The sequence below is a fragment of the Oncorhynchus nerka genome, linkage group LG17, assembly GCF_034236695.1.
Source record: "Oncorhynchus nerka isolate Pitt River linkage group LG17, Oner_Uvic_2.0, whole genome shotgun sequence".
Taxonomy (NCBI): Eukaryota; Metazoa; Chordata; class Actinopteri; order Salmoniformes; family Salmonidae; genus Oncorhynchus; species Oncorhynchus nerka.
The window spans coordinates 4,603,088-4,623,791 of NC_088412.1; the positions used below are offsets into that span (position 1 = coordinate 4,603,088).

The following is a 20,704-nucleotide window of genomic DNA, read 5'->3' on the forward strand; positions in this document are numbered from 1 at the left end:
GAACAATACCAGACATGACCCACTCTTACCCAGGTTTAGAATGTTGTTACGTTATATGAGACAGGACAAAACTATCCAGGTTTAGAACGTTGTTACGTTATATGAGACAGGACAAAACTATCCAGGTTTAGAATGTTGTTACGTAAGGAGAGACAGGACAAAACTATCCAGGTTTAGAATGTTGTTACGTAAGGAGAGACAGGACAAAACTATCCAGGTTTAGAATGTTGTTACGTAAGGAGAGACAGGACAAAACTATCCAGGTTTAGAATGTTGTTACGTAAGGAGAGACAGGACAAAACTATCCAGGTTTAGAACGTTGTTACGTTATATGAGACAGGACAAAACTATCCAGGTTTAGAATGTTGTTACGTAAGGAGAGACAGGACAAAACTATCCAGGTTTAGAATGTTGTTACGTTATATGAGACAGGACAAAACTATCCAGGTTTAGAATGTTGTTACGTTATATGAGACAGGACAAAACTATCCAGGTTCAGAATGTTGTTACGTAAGGAGAGACAGGACAAAACTATCCAGGTTTAGAATGTTGTTACGTAAGGAGAGACAGGACAAAACTATCCAGGTTTAGAATGTTGTTACGTAAGGAGAGACAGGACAAAACTATCCAGGTTTAGAATGTTGTTACGTTATATGAGACAGGACAAAACTATCCAGGTTTAGAATGTTGTTACGTTATATGAGACAGGACAAAACTATCCAGGTTTAGAATGTTGTTACGTAAGGAGAGACAGGACAAAACTATCCAGGTTTAGAATGTTGTTACGTAAGGAGAGACGAGGACAAAACTATCCAGGTTTAGAACGTTGTTACGTAAGGAGAGACAGGACAAAACTATCCAGGTTTAGAATGTTGTTACGTAAGGAGAGACAGGACAAAACTATCCAGGTTTAGAATGTTGTTACGTTATATGAGACAGGACAAAACTATCCAGGTTTAGAATGTTGTTACGTAAGGAGAGACAGAACAAAACTATCCAGGTTTAGAATGTTGTTACGTAAGGAGAGACAGGACAAAACTATCCAGGTTTAGAATGTTGTTACGTAAGGAGAGACAGGACAAAACTATCCAGGTTTAGAATGTTGTTACGTTATATGAGACAGGACAAAACTATCCAGGTTTAGAACGTTGTTACGTTATATGAGACAGGACAAAACTATCCAGGTTCAGAATGTTGTTACGTAAGGAGAGACAGGACAAAACTATCCAGGTTTAGAATGTTGTTACGTAAGGAGAGACAGGACAAAACTATCCAGGTTTAGAATGTTGTTACGTAAGGAGAGACAGGACAAAACTATCCAGGTTTAGAATGTTGTTACGTAAGGAGAGACAGGACAAAACTATCCAGGTTCAGAATGTTGTTACGTAAGGAGAGACAGGACAAAACTATCCAGGTTTAGAATGTTGTTACGTAAGGAGAGACAGGACAAAACTATCCAGGTTTAGAATGTTGTTACGTAAGGAGAGACAGGACAAAACTATCCAGGTTCAGAATGTTGTTACGTAAGGAGAGACAGGACAAAACTATCCAGGTTTAGAATGTTGTTACGTAAGGAGAGACGAGGACAAAACTATCCAGGTTTAGAATGTTGTTACGTAAGGAGAGACGAGGACAAAACTATCCAGGTTTAGAATGTTGTTACGTTATATGAGACAGGACAAAACTATCCAGGTTTAGAACGTTGTTACGTAAGGAGAGACGAGGACAAAACTATCCAGGTTTAGAATGTTGTTACGTAAGGAGAGACAGGACAAAACTATCCAGGTTTAGGATGTTGTTACGTAAGGAGAGACAGGACAAAACTATCCAGGTTTAGAACGTTGTTACGTAAGGAGAGACGAGGACAAAACTATCCAGGTTTAGAACGTTGTTACGTAAGGAGAGACGAGGACAAAACTATCCAGGTTTAGAATGTTGTTACGTTATATGAGACAGGACAAAACTATCCAGGTTTAGAATGTTGTTACGTAAGGAGAGACAGGACAAAACTATCCAGGTTTAGAATGTTGTTACGTAAGGAGAGACGAGGACAAAACTATCCAGGTTCAGAATGTTGTTACGTAAGGAGAGACAGGACAAAACTATCCAGGTTTAGAATGTTGTTACGTAAGGAGAGACAGGACAAAACTATCCAGGTTTAGAATGTTGTTACGTTATATGAGACAGGACAAAACTATCCAGGTTTAGAACGTTGTTACGTTATATGAGACAGGACAAAACTATCCAGGTTTAGAATGTTGTTACGTTATATGAGACAGGACAAAACTATCCAGGTTTAGAATGTTGTTACGTAAGGAGAGACGAGGACAAAACTATCCAGGTTTAGAATGTTGTTACGTAAGGAGAGACAGGACAAAACTATCCAGGTTTAGAATGTTGTTACGTTATATGAGACAGGACAAAACTATCCAGGTTTAGAATGTTGTTACGTAAGGAGAGACGAGGACAAAACTATCCAGGTTTAGAATGTTGTTACGTAAGGAGAGACGAGGACAAAACTATCCAGGTTTAGAATGTTGTTACGTTATATGAGACAGGACAAAACTATCCAGGTTTAGAATGTTGTTACGTAAGGAGAGACAGGACAAAACTATCCAGGTTTAGAATGTTGTTACGTTATATGAGACAGGACAAAACTATCCAGGTTTAGAATGTTGTTACGTAAGGAGAGACGAGGACAAAACTATCCAGGTTTAGAATGTTGTTACGTAAGGAGAGACGAGGACAAAACTATCCAGGTTTAGAATGTTGTTACGTTATATGAGACAGGACAAAACTATCCAGGTTTAGAATGTTGTTACGTTATATGAGACAGGACAAAACTATCCAGGTTTAGAATGTTGTTACGTAAGGAGAGACGAGGACAAAACTATCCAGGTTTAGAACGTTGTTACGTAAGGAGAGACAGGACAAAACTATCCAGGTTTAGAATGTTGTTACGTAAGGAGAGACAGGACAAAACTATCCAGGTTTAGAATGTTGTTACGTTATATGAGACAGGACAAAACTATCCAGGTTTAGAATGTTGTTACGTAAGGAGAGACGAGGACAAAACTATCCAGGTTTAGAATGTTGTTACGTAAGGAGAGACAGGACAAAACTATCCAGGTTTAGAACGTTGTTACGTAAGGAGAGACAGGACAAAACTATCCAGGTTTAGAACGTTGTTACGTAAGGAGAGACAGGACAAAACTATCCAGGTTTAGAATGTTGTTACGTAAGGAGAGACAGGACAAAACTATCCAGGTTTAGAACGTTGTTACGTAAGGAGAGACAGGACAAAACTATCCAGGTTTAGAATGTTGTTACGTAAGGAGAGACAGGACAAAACTATCCAGGTTTAGAATGGTGTTACGTAAGGAGAGACAGGACAAAACTATCCAGGTTTAGAATGTTGTTACGTAAGGAGAGACGAGGACAAAACTATCCAGGTTTAGAATGTTGTTACGTAAGGAGAGACGAGGACAAAACTATCCAGGTTTAGAATGTTGTTACGTTATATGAGACAGGACAAAACTATCCAGGTTTAGAATGTTGTTACGTTATATGAGACAGGACAAAACTATCCAGGTTTAGAATGTTGTTACGTAAGGAGAGACAGGACAAAACTATCCAGGTTTAGAATGTTGTTACGTAAGGAGAGACAGGACAAAACTATCCAGGTTTAGAATGTTGTTACGTAAGGAGAGACAGGACAAAACTATCCAGGTTTAGAATGTTGTTACGTAAGGAGAGACAGGACAAAACTATCCAGGTTTAGAATGTTGTTACGTAAGGAGAGACAGGACAAAACTATCCAGGTTTAGAACGTTGTTACGTAAGGAGAGACAGGACAAAACTATCCAGGTTTAGAATGTTGTTACGTAAGGAGAGACAGGACAAAACTATCCAGGTTTAGAATGTTGTTACGTAAGGAGAGACAGGACAAAACTATCCAGGTTTAGAATGTTGTTACGTTATATGAGACAGGACAAAACTATCCAGGTTTAGAATGTTGTTACGTTATATGAGACAGGACAAAACTATCCAGGTTTAGAATGTTGTTACGTTATATGAGACAGGACAAAACTATCCAGGTTTAGAATGTTGTTACGTTATATGAGACAGGACAAAACTATCCAGGTTTAGAATGTTGTTACGTAAGGAGAGACAGGACAAAACTATCCAGGTTTAGAATGTTGTTACGTTATATGAGACAGGACAAAACTATCCAGGTTTAGAATGTTGTTACGTAAGGAGAGACAGGACAAAACTATCCAGGTTTAGAACGTTGTTACGTAGAACCGCTGACATTCAGATCAAGAAGACAGACTCTGTTTGAGACCGTTTCCATGGTAACGATGTCTCTTTAAGATGATGTGATGAATATTTGAATCAAAGTAGCTGCTTGTAGCGAGGTGTCAGGGCGTATCGTATAAATAGGGGTGTTGTGTGAAGTTCATGTGAATGTGGTGTGAACGTTGTGGGAATGCCATGTGATGGTTGTCTGAACGTCATGTGATGGTTGTCTGAACGTCATGTGATGGTTGTCTGAACGTCATGTGACTGTCGTGCGACGGTTGTCTGAATGTCATGGGAATGTTGTGGGAACGTCCTGTGAATGTTGTGGGAACATCCTGTGATTGTTGTGGGAACGTCCTGTGATGGTTGTGGGAACGTCCTGTGATGGTTGTCTAAACATCATGTGATGGTTGTCTGAACATCATGTGACTGTCGTGCGACGGTTGTCTGAATGTAATGGGAATGTTGTGGGAACGTCCTGTGAATGTTGTGGGAATGTTGTGGGAACATCCTGTGAATGTTGTGGGAACGTCCTGTGAATGTTGTGGGAATGTGACGGTTGGGTTTTGTGTGTTCCAGAGACCCCTCCTCCTGGGTATCTGAGTGAGGATGGAGAGGCTAGCGACCACCATCTTAACAACCTGATGAACACAGGTCAGACCACACACACACACACACACACACACACACACACACACACACACACACACACACACACACACACACCCTGTCCCTGTGTTGTCTCTCTCTGTAGGCTCACCCAGTAACCTGTCACCAGAATCAGCCTCACCAACACACAGCACTAACCTGGGTAAGGAACAACTGATTTTAATAGTAGTCTGGCTGTCTGGTTAACTGGCTGGCTGGTTAACTGGCTGGCTGGCTGGTTAACTGGCTGTCTGGTTAACTGGCTGTCTGGTTAACTGGCTGTCTGGTTAACTGTCTGTCTGATTAACTGGCTGTCTGGTTAACTGGCTGTCTGGTTAACTCTCTGTCTGGTTAACTGGCTGTCTGGTTAACTGTCTGTCTGATTAACTGGCTGTCTGGTTAACTGGCTGTCTGGTTAACTGGCTGCCTGGTTAACTGGCTGTCTGGTTAACTGTCTGTCTGATTAACTGGCTGTCTGGTTAACTGGCTGGCTGGTTAACTGGCTGGCTGTCTGGTTAACTGTCTGTCTGATTAAATGGCTGGCTGGCTGGTTAACTGGCTGGCTGGTTAACTGGCTGGCTGTCTGGTTAACTGTCTGTCTGGTTAACTGGCTGGCTGGTTAACTGGCTGTCTGGTTAACTGGCTGTCTGGTTAACTGGCTGTCTGGTTAACTGGCTGGCTGTCTGGTTAACTGGCTGGCTGGTTAACTGGCTGGCTGGTTAACTGGCTGGCTGTCTGGTTAACTGGCTGGCTGGTTAACTGGCTGGCTGTCTGGTTAACTGGCTGGCTGGTTAACTGGCTGCCTGGTTAACTGGCTGGCTGGCTGGTTAACTGGCTGGCTGGTTAACTGGCTGTCTGGTTAACTGGCTGTCTGGTTAACTAGCTGGCTGGCTGGTTAACTGGCTGTCTGGTTAACTGGCTGTCTGGTTAACTGTCTGTCTGATTAACTGGCTGTCTGGTTAACTGGCTGTCTGGTTAACTCTCTGTCTGGTTAACTGGCTGTCTGGTTAACTGTCTGTCTGATTAACTGGCTGTCTGGTTAACTGGCTGTCTGGTTAACTGGCTGGCTGGTTAACTGGCTGGCTGGTTAACTGGCTGTCTGGTTAACTGTCTGTCTGATTAACTGGCTGGCTGGCTGGTTAACTGGCTGGCTGGTTAACTGGCTGGCTGTCTGGTTAACTGGCTGTCTGGTTAACTGGCTGGCTGGCTGGTTAACTGGCTGTCTGGTTAACTGGCTGTCTGGTTAACTGTCTGTCTGATTAACTGGCTGTCTGGTTAACTGGCTGTCTGGTTAACTGGCTGTCTGGTTAACTGGCTGTCTGGTTAACTGGCTGGCTGTCTGGTTAACTGTCTGTCTGGTTAACTGGCTGGCTGTCTGGTTAACTGTCTGTCTGGTTAACTGGCTGGCTGGTTAACTGGCTGGCTGTCTGGTTAACTGTCTGTCTGGTTAACTGGCTGGCTGTCTGGTTAACTGTCTGTCTGGTTAACTGTCTGTCTGGTTAACTGGCTGGCTGGTTAACTGTCTGTCTGGTTAACTGTCTGTCTTGTTAACTGGCTGTCTGGTTAACTGTCTGTCTGGTTAACTGGCTGTCTGGTTAACTGTCTGTCTGGTTAACTGGCTGTCTGGTTAACTGTCTGTGTCCACAGACCTATAACACATCTAATAACACCTGATGGACTCTCTCTCTTTGTCTCTCTGTTTCTCTGTCTGTCTCTCTCTCTCTCTCTCTCTCTCTCTGTCTGTCTCTGTCTCTCTCTCTCTCTCTCTCTCTCTCTCTCTCTCTCTCTCTCTGTGTCTCTCTCTCTCTCTGTCTCTCTCTCTCTCTCTGTCTCTCTCTCTCTCTCTCTCTCTCTCTCTCTCTCTCTCTCTCTCTCTCTCTCTCTCTCTCTGTCTCTCTGTCTCTCTGTCTCTCTCTCTCTCTCTCTCTCTCTCTCTCTCTCTCTGTCTCTCTGTCTCTCTCTCTCTCTGTCTCTCTCTCTCTCTCTCTCTCTCTCTCTCTCTCTCTCTCTCTCTGTCTCTCTCTCTGTCTCTCTCTCTCTCTCTCTCTCTCTCTCTCTCTGTCTCTCTCTCTCTCTCTGTCTCTCTCTCTCTCTCTGTCTCTCTCTCTCTCTCTCTCTCTCTCTCTCTCTCTCTCTCTCTCTCTCTCTGTCTCTCTGTCTCTCTCTCTGTCTCTCTCTCTCTCTCTCTCTCTCTCTCTCTCTCTCTCTCTCTGTCTCTCTTTCTCCCCCTCTCCAGACCTACAGCCGGTAACGTACTGTGAGTCAGCGTTCTGGTGCTCTATGTCCTATTATGAGTTGAACCAGCGTGTGGGCGAGACCTTCCATGCCTCCCAGCCCTCTCTCACTGTCGACGGGTTTACAGACCCCTCCAACTCAGAACGCTTCTGTCTGGGACTACTGTCCAACGTCAACCGCAACGCTGCTGTGGAGCTCACACGCAGACACATAGGTACAGTACCACCCTGACCCTGACCCTGACCTGACCCTAACCTGACCTGACCCTAACCCTGACCTGACCCTGACCTGACCCCAACCTGACCTGACCCTGACCCCAACCTGACCTGACCCTAACATGACCCCAACCTACCACACCTACCACCATTACACACCTACCACCATTACACACCTACCACCATTACACACCTACCACCAATACTGTACCATTACACACCTACCACCATTACACACCTACCACCATTACACACCTACCACCATTACTGTACCGTTACACACCTACCACCATTACACACCTACCACCATTACTGTACCGTTACACACCTACCACCATTACACACCTACCACCATTACACACCTACCACCATTACACACCTACCACCATTAATGTACCGTTACACACCTACCACCATTACACACCTACCACCATTACTGTACCGTTACACACCTACCACCATTAGACACCTACCACCATTACTGTACCGTTACACACCTACCACCATTACACACCTACCACCATTACACACCTACCACCATTACTGTACCGTTACACACCTACCACCATTACACACCTACCACCATTACTGTACCGTTACACACCTACCACCATTACACACCTACCACCATTACACACCTACCACCATTACACACCTACCACCATTACACACCTACCACCATTACTGTACCGTTACACACCTACCACCGTTACACACCTACCACCATTACTGTACTGTTACACACCTACCACCATTACACACCTACCACCATTACTGTACCGTTACACACCTACCACCATTACACACCTACCACCATTACTGTACCGTTACACACCTACCACCATTACACACCTACCACCATTACTGTACCGTTACACACCTACCACCATTACACACCTACCACCATTACACACCTACCACCATTACACACCTTCCACCATTACACACCTACCACCATTACACACCTACCACCATTACACACCTACCACCATTAATGTACCGTCTCTCTCTCTCTTATCTCTTCCTCCCTCTCTCTCCCTCTCTCTCAACCTTCCTCTTCCTCTCTCTCGCTCATGTTCCTCTCCCTCTCTCTCAACCTTCCTCTTCCTCTCTCTCTTATCTCTCCCACCCTTCCTCCCTCTCTCTCATGTTCCTCTCCCTCTCTCTCAACCTTCCTCTTCCTTTCTCTCTTATCTCTCCCACCCTTCCTCCCTCTCTCTCATGTTCCTCTCCCTCTCTCTCAACCTTCCTCTTCCTCTCTCTCTTATCTCTCCCACCCTTCCTCCCTCTCTCTCATGTTCCTCTCCCTCTCTCTCAACCTTCCTCTTCCTCTCTCTCTTATCTCTCCCACCCTTCCTCCCTCTCTCTCATGTTCCTCTCCCTCTCTCTCAACCTTCCTCTTCCTCTCTCTCTTATCTCTCCCACCCTTCCTCCCTCTCTCTCTCTCTCATGTTCCTCTCCCTCTCTCTCAACCTTCCTCTTCCTCTTATCTCTCCCACCCTTCCTCCCTCTCTCATTTTCCTCTCCCTCTCTCTCAACCTTCCTCTTCTTCTCTCTCTCTCTCTCTCTCTCTCTCTCTCTCTAGGCCGGGGTGTGAGGTTGTACTACATCGGAGGAGAGGTGTTTGCAGAGTGTCTTAGTGACAGTGCCATCTTTGTCCAGAGTCCCAACTGTAATCAACGCTATGGCTGGCACCCTGCCACTGTCTGCAAGGTCCCTCCAGGTACACACACACACACACACACAGTCACACACACACACAGTCACACACACACACACACACACACACACACACACACACACACACACACAGTCACACACACACACACACACACAGTCACACACACACACACAGTCACACACACACACACACAGTCACACACACACACACACACACAGTCACACACACACACACACACACACGTTAACATGTTTTTATCTCCTGATGAACATGTCTGGACATAGTGCGATGTGATTTCCCCTCAGGCTGTAACCTGAAGATATTCAATAACCAGGAGTTTGCAGCTCTGCTGGCCCAGTCGGTGAACCAGGGCTTTGAGGCCGTCTACCAGCTCACCAGGATGTGTACCATACGCATGAGCTTTGTGAAGGGCTGGGGCACCGAGTACCGGTAAGGACTACCACACACATACGTAGTACCATGAAGCACCGCCACACCGGGTCATTTTCTTTTTCTGTTTTTTTTTTTTTTACCGTGAACTAATGCAGAAGAAGCGAACTCCGTTATTATTTTGTCCACGTGATGCTACAATACGTTGAGTTTCCTGGGGAAGCTGTGAAGCCTGGGGAAACTGTGAAGTCTGGGGAAACGGTGAAGTCTGGAGAAGCTGTGAAGCCTGGGGAATCGGTGAAGTCTGGGGAATCGGTGAAGTCTGGAGAAGCTGTGAAGCCTGGGGAATCGGTGAAGTCTGGGGAATCGGTGAAGTCTGGGGAATCGGTGAAGTCTGGGGAATCGGTGAAGCCTGGGGAATCGGTGAAGTCTGGGGAATCGGTGAAGTCTGGGGAATCGGTGAAGTCTGGGGAATCGGTGAAGTTTGGGGAAGCTGTGAAGTCTGGGGAAGCTGTGAAGTCTGGGGAAGCTGTGAAGTCCTGGGGAAGCTGTGAAGTCTGGGGAAGCTGTGAAGTCTGGGGAATCGGTGAAGTCTGGGGAATCGGTGAAGTCTGGGGAAGCGGTGAAGTCTGGGGAAGCTGTGAAGTCTGGGGAAGCTGTGAAGTCTGGGGAAACTGAAGCGCAAGCCTACAGAAATTGGTTCAGTTATGGCCTTAATTTTTTTGTTGTTAATATGGGCAGAATATTGTAGCCTGGGCCTATATACATGAGTTATTATGGGCAGAATATTGTAGTCTGGGCCTATATACATTAGTTAATATGGGCAGAATATTGTAGCCTGGGCCTATATACATTAGTTAATATGGGCAGAATATTGTAGTCTGGGCCTATATACATGAGTTATTATGGGCAGAATATTGTAGTCTGGGCCTATATACATGAGTTATTATGGGCAGAATATTGTAGTCTGGGCCTATATACATTAGTTATTATGGGCAGAATATTGTAGCCTGGAACCAATATACATTAGTTATTATGGGCAGAATATTGTAGCCTGGAACCAATATACATTAGTTATTATGGGCAGAATATTGTAGCCTGGGCTTATATACATTAGTTATTATGGGCAGAATATTGTAGTCTGGGCCTATATACATTAGTTATTATGGGCAGAATATTGTAGTCTGGGCCTATATACATTAGTTATTATGGGCAGAATATTGTAGCCTGGAACCAATATACATTAGTTAATATGGGCAGAATATTGTAGCCTGGGCCTATATACATTAGTTAATATGGGCAGAATATTGTAGCCTGGGCCTATATACATTAGTTAATATGGGCAGAATATTGTAGCCTGGGCCTATATACATTAGTTAATATGGGCAGAATATTGTAGCCTGGGCCTATATACATTAGTTATTATGGGCAGAATATTGTAGTCTGGGCCTATATACATTAGTTATTATGGGCAGAATATTGTAGCCTGGGCCTATATACATTAGTTATTATGGGCAGAATATTGTAGCCTGGGCCTATATACATTAGTTAATATGGGCAGAATATTGTAGTCTGGGCCTATATACATTAGTTATTATGGGCAGAATATTGTAGCCTGGGCCTATATACATTAGTTAATATGGGCAGAATATTGTAGTCTGGGCCTATATACATTAGTTATTATGGGCAGAATATTGTAGTCTGGGCCTATATATATTAGTTATTATGCAACATGCAACCATTTCAAAGATTTTATTTGAGTTAAAGTTCATATTAGAAAATCAGTAAATTGAAATGAATTCATTAGGTCCTAATCTATGGATTCCACATGACTGGGAACACAGATACAGTTGAAGTCTGAAGTTTACATACACTTAGGTTGGAGTCATTAAAACTAGTTTACATCCACTTAGGTTGGAGTCATTAAAACTAGTTTACATCCACTTAGGTTGGGAGTCATTAAAACTAGTTTACATACACTTAGGTTGGAGTCATTAAAACTAGTTTACATCCACTTAGGTTGGAGTCATTAAAACTGGTTTACATACACTTAGGTTGGAGTCATTAAAACTAGTTTACATACACTCAGGTTGGAGTCATTAAAACTAGTTTACATACACTTAGGTTGGAGTCATTAAAACTAGTTTACATCCACTTAGGTTGGGAGTCATTAAAACTAGTTTACATACACCTCAGTTGGAGTCATTAAAACTAGTTTACATCCACTTAGGTTGGAGTCATTAAAACTAGTTTACATACACTTAGGTTGGAGTCATTAAAACTAGTTTACATACACTTAGGTTGGAGTCATTAAAACTAGTTTACATCCACTGATGTTGGAGTCATTAAAACTAGTTTCTCAACCACTCCACAAATTTCTTGTTAACAAACTATAGTTTTGGCAAGTCGGTTAGGACATCCGCTTTGTGAATGACACAAGTCATTTTTCCAACAATTGTTTACAGACAGATTATTTCACTTATATTTCACTGTATCACAATTCCAGTGGGTCAGAAGTTTACATACACTAAGTGGTTGTGCCTTCAAACAGCTTGGAACATTCCAGAAAATGATGTCATGGCTTTAGAAGCTTCTGATAGGCTAATTGACATCATTTGAGTTAATCCTTGGGAGCAATTTCCAAACACCTGAAGGTACCACGTTCATCTATATAAACAATAGTACGCCAGTATAAACACCATGGGACCACGCAGCCGTCATACCGCTTAGGAAGGAGACGCCTTCTGTCTTCTGACCGGGACACCCACGGCGCACAATTGGCCCAGCGTCGTCCGGGCTAGGGGAGGGTTTGGCCGGCAGGGATATCCTTGTCCCATTGCGCACTAGCGACTCCTGTGGCGGGCCCGTGCGCAGTCCACGCTGACACGGTCGCCAGGTGTACGGTGTTTCCTCCGACACATTAATGCGGCTGGCTTCCGGGTTGGATGGGCATTGTGTCAAGAAGCAGTGCGGCTTGGCTGGGTCGCGTTTCATGGCTCTCGACCTTCGCCTCTCTCTCTCTCTCTCTCTCTCTCTCTCTCTCGAGTCCGTACGGGAAGTTGCAGCGATGAGACAAGACTGTAACTACCAATTGGTTACCACGGAAACGGGGTACATTTCTTTTATATATATATATATATATAAAATGTATAGATTTTTTAACATTTCTAAATGAGATTCTTCTTATAAAATAATGGGATTCATGAGATTATCTGGTCAGCTAAAGGAACAAGGCATGGAGCAGATAGCACATTCAGAAAGTATTCAGACCCCTTGACTTTTCCCACATGTTCTTATGTTACAGCCTCTAAAATTGATTACATTAAAATGTTCCTCATCAAATCTACACGCAATACCTCATATTGACGAAAACAGGTTTTTAGAAAATGTTTGCAAATGTATAATATATATATATATATATATTTTTTAAAATACTTTATTTACATAAGTATTCAGACCCTTGCTATGAGACTCGAAATTGAGCTCAGGTGCATCCTGTTTCCATTGATCATCCTTGAGTTGTTTCTACAACTTGATTGGAGTCCACCTGTGGTAAATTCAATTGATTGGATATGATTTGGAAAGGCACACACATGTCTATATAAGGTCCCACATGTTGACAGTGCATGTCAGAGCAAAAACCAAGCCATGAGGTTGAATGAATTGTCTGTAGAGCTCTGAGACAGGATTGTGTCGAGGCATAGATCTGGGGAAGGGTACCAAAACATTTCTGCAGCATTGAAGGTCCCCAGGAACACAGTGGCCTCCATCATTCTTAAATGAAATTTGGAACCACCAAGACTTCCTAGCGCTGGCCGCGGAGGTGACCAAGGACCTGATGTTCACTCTGACAGAGCTCCAGAGTTCCTCTGTGGAGATGGGAGAACCTTCCAGAAGGACAACCATCTCTGCAGGACTCCACCAATCAGGCTTTTATGGTAGTGTGGCCAGATGGAAGCCACTCCTCAGTAAAAGGCACATGACAGCCCGCTTGGGGTTTTCCTAAAGGCACCTAAAGGACTCTCAGATCATAAAAAAAACCAAGATTCTCTGGTCTGATGAAACCAATATTGAACTGTTTGGCCTGAATGCCAAGTATTACGTCTGGAGGAAACCAGGCACCATCCCTATGGTGAAGCATGGTGGTGGCAGCATCATACTGTGGGGATGTTTTTCAGCGGCAGGGACTGGGAGACTAGTCAGGATAGAGGGAAAGATGAACGGAGCAAAGTACAGAGATCATTGATGAATAACTGTTCGAGAACGCTTAGAAACTCAGACTGGGGTGAAGGTTCACTTTCCAACAGGACAACAACCCTAAGAACACAGCCAAGACAATGCAGGAGTGGCTTTGGGACAAGTCTCTGAATGTCCTTGAGTAGCCCAGCCAGAGAACAGACTTGAACCTCATCGAACATCTCTGGAGAGACCTGAAAATAGCTGTGCAGCGACACTCCCCATCCAACTTGACAGAGTTTGAGAGACTCTGCAGAGAAGCATGAGAGAAACTCCTCAAATACAGGTGTACCAAGCTTGTAGCGTCATACCCAAGAAGATTCAAGGATGTAATTGCTGCCAAAGGTGCTTCAACAAAGTACTGAGTAAAGGGTCTGAATACTTATGTAAATGTAATATTTCAGTTTTTATTTAACTTTACTTGTACACACACACACAAAAAACAAAACGTTTTTTGCTTTGTCCTTATGGGGTATTGTGTGTAGATTGATGGGGGGAATAATTTAATCTGTTTTAGAATAAGGAGGGAGGGAGTCGAAGGATGATGGGTCCTCTAGAGGAAGAGGAGGGAGTAGAAGGATGATGGGTCCTCTAGAGGAAGAGGAGGGAGTAGAAGGATGATGGGTCCTCTAGAGGAAGATAATGTAGAGAGGAGGGAGTAGAAGGATGATGGGTCCTTTAGAGGAAGAGAATGTAGAGAGGAGGGAGTAGGAGGATGATGGGTCCTCTAGAAGAGAATGTAGAGAGGGAGTAGAAGGATGATGGGTCCTCCAGATGAAGAGGAGGGAGTAGAAGGATGATGGGTCCTCCAGATGAAGAGGAGGGAGTAGAAGGATGATGGGTCCTCTAGAGGAAGAGAATGTAGAGAGGGAGTAGAAGGATGATGGGTCCTCCAGATGAAGAGGAGGGAGTAGAAGGATGATGGGTCCTCTAGAGGAAGAGAATGTAGAGAGGGAGTAGAAGGATGATGGGTCCTCCAGATGAAGAGGAGGGAGTAGAAGGATGATGGGTCCTCTAGAGGAAGAGAATGTAGAGAGGAGGGAGTAGAAGGATGATGGGTCCTCTAGAGGAAGAGGAGGGAGTAGAAGGATGATGGGTCCTCTAGAGGAAGAGGAGGGAGTAGAAGGATGATGGGTCCTCTAGAGGAAGAGGAGGGAGTGGAAGGATGATGGGTCCTCTAGAGGAAGAGGAGGGAGTAGAAGGATGATGGGTCCTCTAGAGGAAGAGGAGGGAGTGGAAGGATGATGGGTCCTCTAGAGGAAGAGGAGGGAGTGGCAGGATGATGGGTCCTCTAGAGGAAGAGGAGGGAGTGGAAGGATGATGGGTCCTCTAGAGGAAGAGGAGGGAGTAGAAGGATGATGGGTCCTCTAGAGGAAGAGGAGGGAGTGGAAGGATGATGGGTCCTCTAGAGGAAGAGGAGGGAGTAGAAGGATGATGGGTCCTCTAGAGGAAGAGGAGGGAGTGGAAGGATGATGGGTCCTCTAGAGGAAGAGGAGGGAGTAGAAGGATGATGGGTCCTCTAGAGGAAGAGGAGGGAGTAGAAGGATGATGGGTCCTCTAGAGGAAGAGGAGGGAGTGGCAGGATGATGGGTCCTCTAGAGGAAGAGGAGGGAGTGGCAGGATGATGGGTCCTCTAGAGGAAGAGGAGGGAGTGGCAGGATGATGGGTCCTCTAGAGGAAGAGGAGGGAGTGGCAGGATGATGGGTCCTCTAGAGGAAGAGGAGGGAGTGGAAGGATGATGGGTCCTCTAGAGGAAGAGGAGGGAGTGGAAGGATGATGGGTCCTCTAGAGGAAGAGGAGGGAGTGGAAGGATGATGGGTCCTCTAGAGGAAGAGGAGGGAGTGGCAGGATGATGGGTCCTCCAGATGTTTAGCTTTCCTCCATAACATGGATAATAATATGATTTTTTATTTATTTAACCTTTATTTAACCAGGTAGGCCAGTTGAGAACACCTTTATTTAACCAGGTGGGCCAGTTGAGAACACCTTTATTTAACTAGGTGGGCCAGTTGAGAACACCTTTATTTAACCAGGTAGGCTAGTTGAGAACACCTTTATTTAACCAGGTAGGCCAGTTGAGAACACCTTTATTTAACCAGGTAGGCTAGTTGAGAACACCTTTATTTAACCAGGTGGGCCAGTTGAGAACACCTTTATTTAACCAGGGAGGCTAGTTGAGAACACCTTTATTTAACCAGGGAGGCTAGTTGAGAACACCTTTATTTAACCAGGTGGGCCAGTTGAGAACACCTTTATTTAACCAGGTGGGCCAGTTGAGAACACCTTTATTTAACCAGGTAGGCCAGTTGAGAACACCTTTATTTAACCAGGTGGGCCAGTTGAGAACACCTTTATTTAACCAGGTGGGCCCAGGGAGAGTTGAAACACCTTTATTTAACCAGGTAGGCTAGTTGAGAACACCTTTATTTAACCAGGTAGGCCAGTTGAGAACACCTTTATTTAACCAGGTAGGCCAGTTGAGAACACCTTTATTTAACCAGGTAGGCCAGTTGAGAACACCTTTATTTAACCAGGTAGGCCAGTTGAGAACACCTTTATTTAACCAGGTAGGCTGAGTTGGTAGAAACACCTTTATTTAACCAGGTAGGCCAGTTGAGAACACCTTTATTTAACCAGGTAGGCCAGTTGAGAACACCTTTATTTAACCAGGTAGGCCAGTTGAGAACACCTTTATTTAACCAGGTAGGCCAGTTGAGAACACCTTTATTTAACCAGGTAGGCCAGTTGAGAACACCTTTATTTAACCAGGTAGGCCAGTTGAGAACACCTTTATTTAACCAGGTAGGCCAGTTGAGAACACCTTTATTTAACCAGGTAGGCCAGTTGAGAACAAGTTCTCATTTACAACTGCGACCTGGCCAAGAATAAAGCAAAGCAATTCGACGCAAACAACAACACAGAGTTACACATGGAGTAAAACAAACATACAGTCAATAATACAGTAGAAACAAAAGAAAACAAAAAGTCTATATACAGTGAGTGAAAATGGGGTGAGATAAGGGAGTTGGCAATAAATAGGCCATGGTGGCGACATAATTACAATATAGCAATTAAAACACTGGAACGATAGATGTGCAGAATATATGATAATATTCTGATCAGAGTAGAGCTTCACATCATCAGCTTCATGCACATAGCAGAAATATCACTGAAATATTCAACTTCCTACACGTCACCTTCTATATTGAAACAGGCATTTTTATTGGCTGTTGAAGAGCAGATAGACAGCATCATGTTCAGGTCAGTCATCTAGAACGCCAAACGTAGGATTCGGCAATCATGAACTGGTGCGCACGTGTGTGTTCATCCATTTCAGCCTGTTTTGGGGAGTCGAGCAAGAGTCGACTCCTTCGAGTCAAACCGCAGGAGTCTGAGTCGACTCCAAGAATCCTGGATTCGTGCAAAACCACGAGGAGGAAGGAGGATAAAGACATGAAAAGAGAGTGTGTGTGTGTGTGGTCACTTGGCGTGTGCGCTCTGCGGCGGCGACAGACTTGGAGAGGAGGGAGAGAGCGAGAGGATGGGGGGGAGGGATAGGGTGTGAGACGGCGGCAGAGAGAGAGAGTTGACTAACGGGGGAGGAATGTAGGAGGCAGAGGACGTGGGGGCGGGAGGGACAGAGGTGATCGTGTTCAGACGGACTAGAGTACAAGGGGATTCCCACTGGACTCTCCCTGGCCTCACTGCCCTGAGTCATGTTTCAAACACACAACTAGCGAAACAGACTTCGTAGAACCACACAAGACGTAGGTAGAACACTTTAACTTAAGAGTTGAGATGTAGGCTAAACATCAGTTAAACAGACTTATTGATTTATGAAATGTTATTGATTCAGGTTGAGGTTGTTGAATTGTTATCTGTAATGTTTACTAGCTAGTGAAAGAGCAAGTTTGCTGTTTTATACAAAAGATGAACACATTTTCATTAATCTCCCTCTCCCCTCAGGCGACAGACCGTAACCAGCACCCCTTGTTGGATTGAGCTGCACCTCAATGGCCCCCTCCAGTGGCTGGATAAAGTACTGACACAGATGGGCTCCCCCAGCATCCGCTGTTCTAGTGTCTCCTAAATACACGCGCACAGGTGCGCAGACAGAACAGTCATTCTGGAAAAGTACCTTTTCTCTCATGGCTAACTAGCAACTTGGATGCAGTGAGCAGTGTTGGGAGTGAAATCATCTCAAGCTAATGGGGTGATACACAAAGCAACTCAAACAGCATTGAAAATGCATAAATTATGTCCAACAACAAAAATTCATACATCCACCATTTGGCATGTCCCTTGTGATGCAGTTCACAGCAGCACTGACGGATGTGTTGACATGACAACTGCATCTGAGTTTTACCCTCCTTTTGTTCCATGCTGGCTGAAAACCTAGCTAGCCAGTCACTAGCTAACACCAGACATAAAGACCTAGCTAGCCAGTCACTAGCTAACACCAGACACAGATGAAGACCTAGCTAGCCAGTCACTAGCTAACACCAGACATAAAGACCTAGCTAGCCAGTCACTAGCTAACACCATACATAAAGACCTAGCTAGCCAGTCACTAGCTAACACCAGACATAAAGACCTAGCTAGCCAGTCACTAGCTAACACCAGACACAGATGAAGACCTAGCTAGCCAGTCACTAGCTAACACCAGACATAAAGACCTAGCTAGCCAGTCACTAGCTAACACCAGACATAAAGACCTAGCTAGCAAGTCACTAGCTAACACCAGACATAAAGACCTAGCTAGCCAGTCACTAGCTAACACCAGGCATAAAGACCTAGCTAGCCAGTCACTAGCTAACACCAGACATAAAGACCTAGCTAGCAAGTCACTAGCTAACACCAGACACAGATGAAGACCTAGCTAGCCAGTCACTAGCTAACACCAGACATAAAGACCTAGCTAGCCAGTCACTAGCTAACACCAGACATAAAGACCTAGCTAGCAAGTCACTAGCTAACACCAGACATAAAGACCTAGCTAGCCAGTCACTAGCTAACACCAGACATAAAGACCCAGCTAGCCAGTCACTAGCTAACACCAGGCATAAAGACCTAGCTAGCCAGTCACTAGCTAACACCAGACATAAAGACCTAGCTAGCCAGTCACTAGCTAACACCAGACAAAGACCTAGCTAGCCAGTCACTAGCTAACACCAGACATAAAGACCTAGCTAGCAAGTCACTAGCTAACACCAGACATAAAGACCTAGCTAGCCAGTCACTAGCTAACACCAGACATAAAGACCTAGCTAGCCAGTCACTAGCTAACACCAGACATAAAGACCTAGCTAGCCAGTCACTAGCTAACACCAGACATAAAGACCTAGCTAGCAAGTCACTAGCTAACATCAGACATAAAGACCTAGTTAGCCAGTCACTAGCTAACACCAGACATAAAGACCTAGTTAGCCAGTCACTAGCTAACACCAGACATAAAGACCTAGTTAGCCAGTCACTAGCTAACACCAGACATAAAGACCTAGTTAGCCAGTCACTAGCTAACAACAGACACAGATGAAAGGGGAAAGTATATATATATATATAAGTATATTTGCCATAAATTAATAGGTTAAACATTGTATTATATATGGCTGACATCCTACAGTCAAATTGTGGCACCAGTAGAGTAGCTATCTAGTTATATAAACCACACCCCTCTGCAAACACATCTTCTCCGATGTGGTTGTTATTTAAATTAGTTACGAGAATATCACGTGACCATTGGTGTATTAAAATGAGAGTTAAGGTGATGTCACCTTAATAATGAATCCAAGTGTTTGACACGGGGGACCAGTGACTTTAGGATCAAACGTCATCCGTGTAGAAACAACAGTTACTTTTCATACTTTGGTCATTTCATCCAAAATATCATCACATTTCATGAAGAACATGAATATTTCATGAATATTTCTCTCAAATCTGTGATATAAAAAAATATATATATATATGTGTCTGGAGATTTGGTTTACTCCGTTAGATTTGTCTAAGAATTCTAAATGAGTCAAGAATGAGCAGGGACAGCTATATAGGGCACAAGGCCAGATGGTATTTGTGGTTTATTTACCTTTTTAATTGTATTTCTATTTTTTGAACTGTTCTTCTCAACAGTAGCATTTAGTGTATCATATTGATTTGATCGTTTAACTGTTGTACTTTGGCATCGTTGTGGTATTTGCTCAACATCTATAGCATGTTGGTGTTTTAGTTTATGAACTCATAATCATGCCTCTACATTAGTGTGTTCATTATTTGGTGAATTCTAGTCATTGTTCAGAGGGTTGAGTGGAGAGGACAATGGAGGACAGTTCTGGACAATGGAGGACAGTGCTGGACGGAGGAGGACGGTGATGGATGGAGGAGGACAGTGATGGACGTTGAAGGACGGTGCTGGACCAAGAGGCATTTGGTTTAACTCAGAGATGTAATAATGAATCAGTTTCAACGGAGCATGTTGTCCTGCTCATCGCTGTCAGACACAATGCTCTGTGTATAATACGCCTGCTGTCTATTTCAAGGAACCAACGAAGCACTTTGTCCTCCAGGCTTGTTAACCGTAATGCATTGCAGGATTTGGGTCAATTCTATTTGCTGTCAGCCAACTCAGGAAGTAAATTGTAAATCCAATTCAATAATTGAAAAAAAGGCATTTTAATCTGTCTATTTTCATCTGATGTATTATCTATTTATTACTATAATTTATTTAATACATTCATCTATTAATAATCATCTACCATCTAATTTTATCTAATCTATTACCATCTAATCTATTACCATCTAATCTATTACCATCTAATCTATTACCATCTAATCTATTACCATCTAATCTATTTATCTATTATCTATTACCATCTAATCTATTACCATCTAATCTATTACCATCTAATCTATTACCATCTAATCTATTACCATCTAATCTATTACCATCTAATCTATTACCATCTAATCTATTACCATCTAATCTATTATCATCTAATCTATT

General features: G+C 43.8%; 1 protein-coding gene across 2 annotated transcripts in view; it reads left to right on the forward strand.

Annotated features, from left to right (window-relative positions):
• The window catches only part of smad3b (SMAD family member 3b), a 34,741-nt gene extending 14,345 nt beyond the window's left edge, over positions 1–20,396 (forward strand). For both annotated transcript variants that reach the window (XM_065002853.1, XM_065002852.1), the window contains exons 4-9: positions 4,882–4,956; positions 5,057–5,113; positions 7,187–7,399; positions 8,986–9,123; positions 9,387–9,531; positions 17,674–20,396. In XM_065002853.1, coding sequence (XP_064858925.1) covers positions 4,882–4,956; positions 5,057–5,113; positions 7,187–7,399; positions 8,986–9,123; positions 9,387–9,531; positions 17,674–17,797 — 752 coding nt within the window. In that variant the 3' untranslated portion in view covers positions 17,798–20,396. The remainder of the gene's footprint in view (positions 1–4,881; positions 4,957–5,056; positions 5,114–7,186; positions 7,400–8,985; positions 9,124–9,386; positions 9,532–17,673) is intronic.
• The last annotated feature ends 308 nt before the right edge of the window (positions 20,397–20,704 follow it).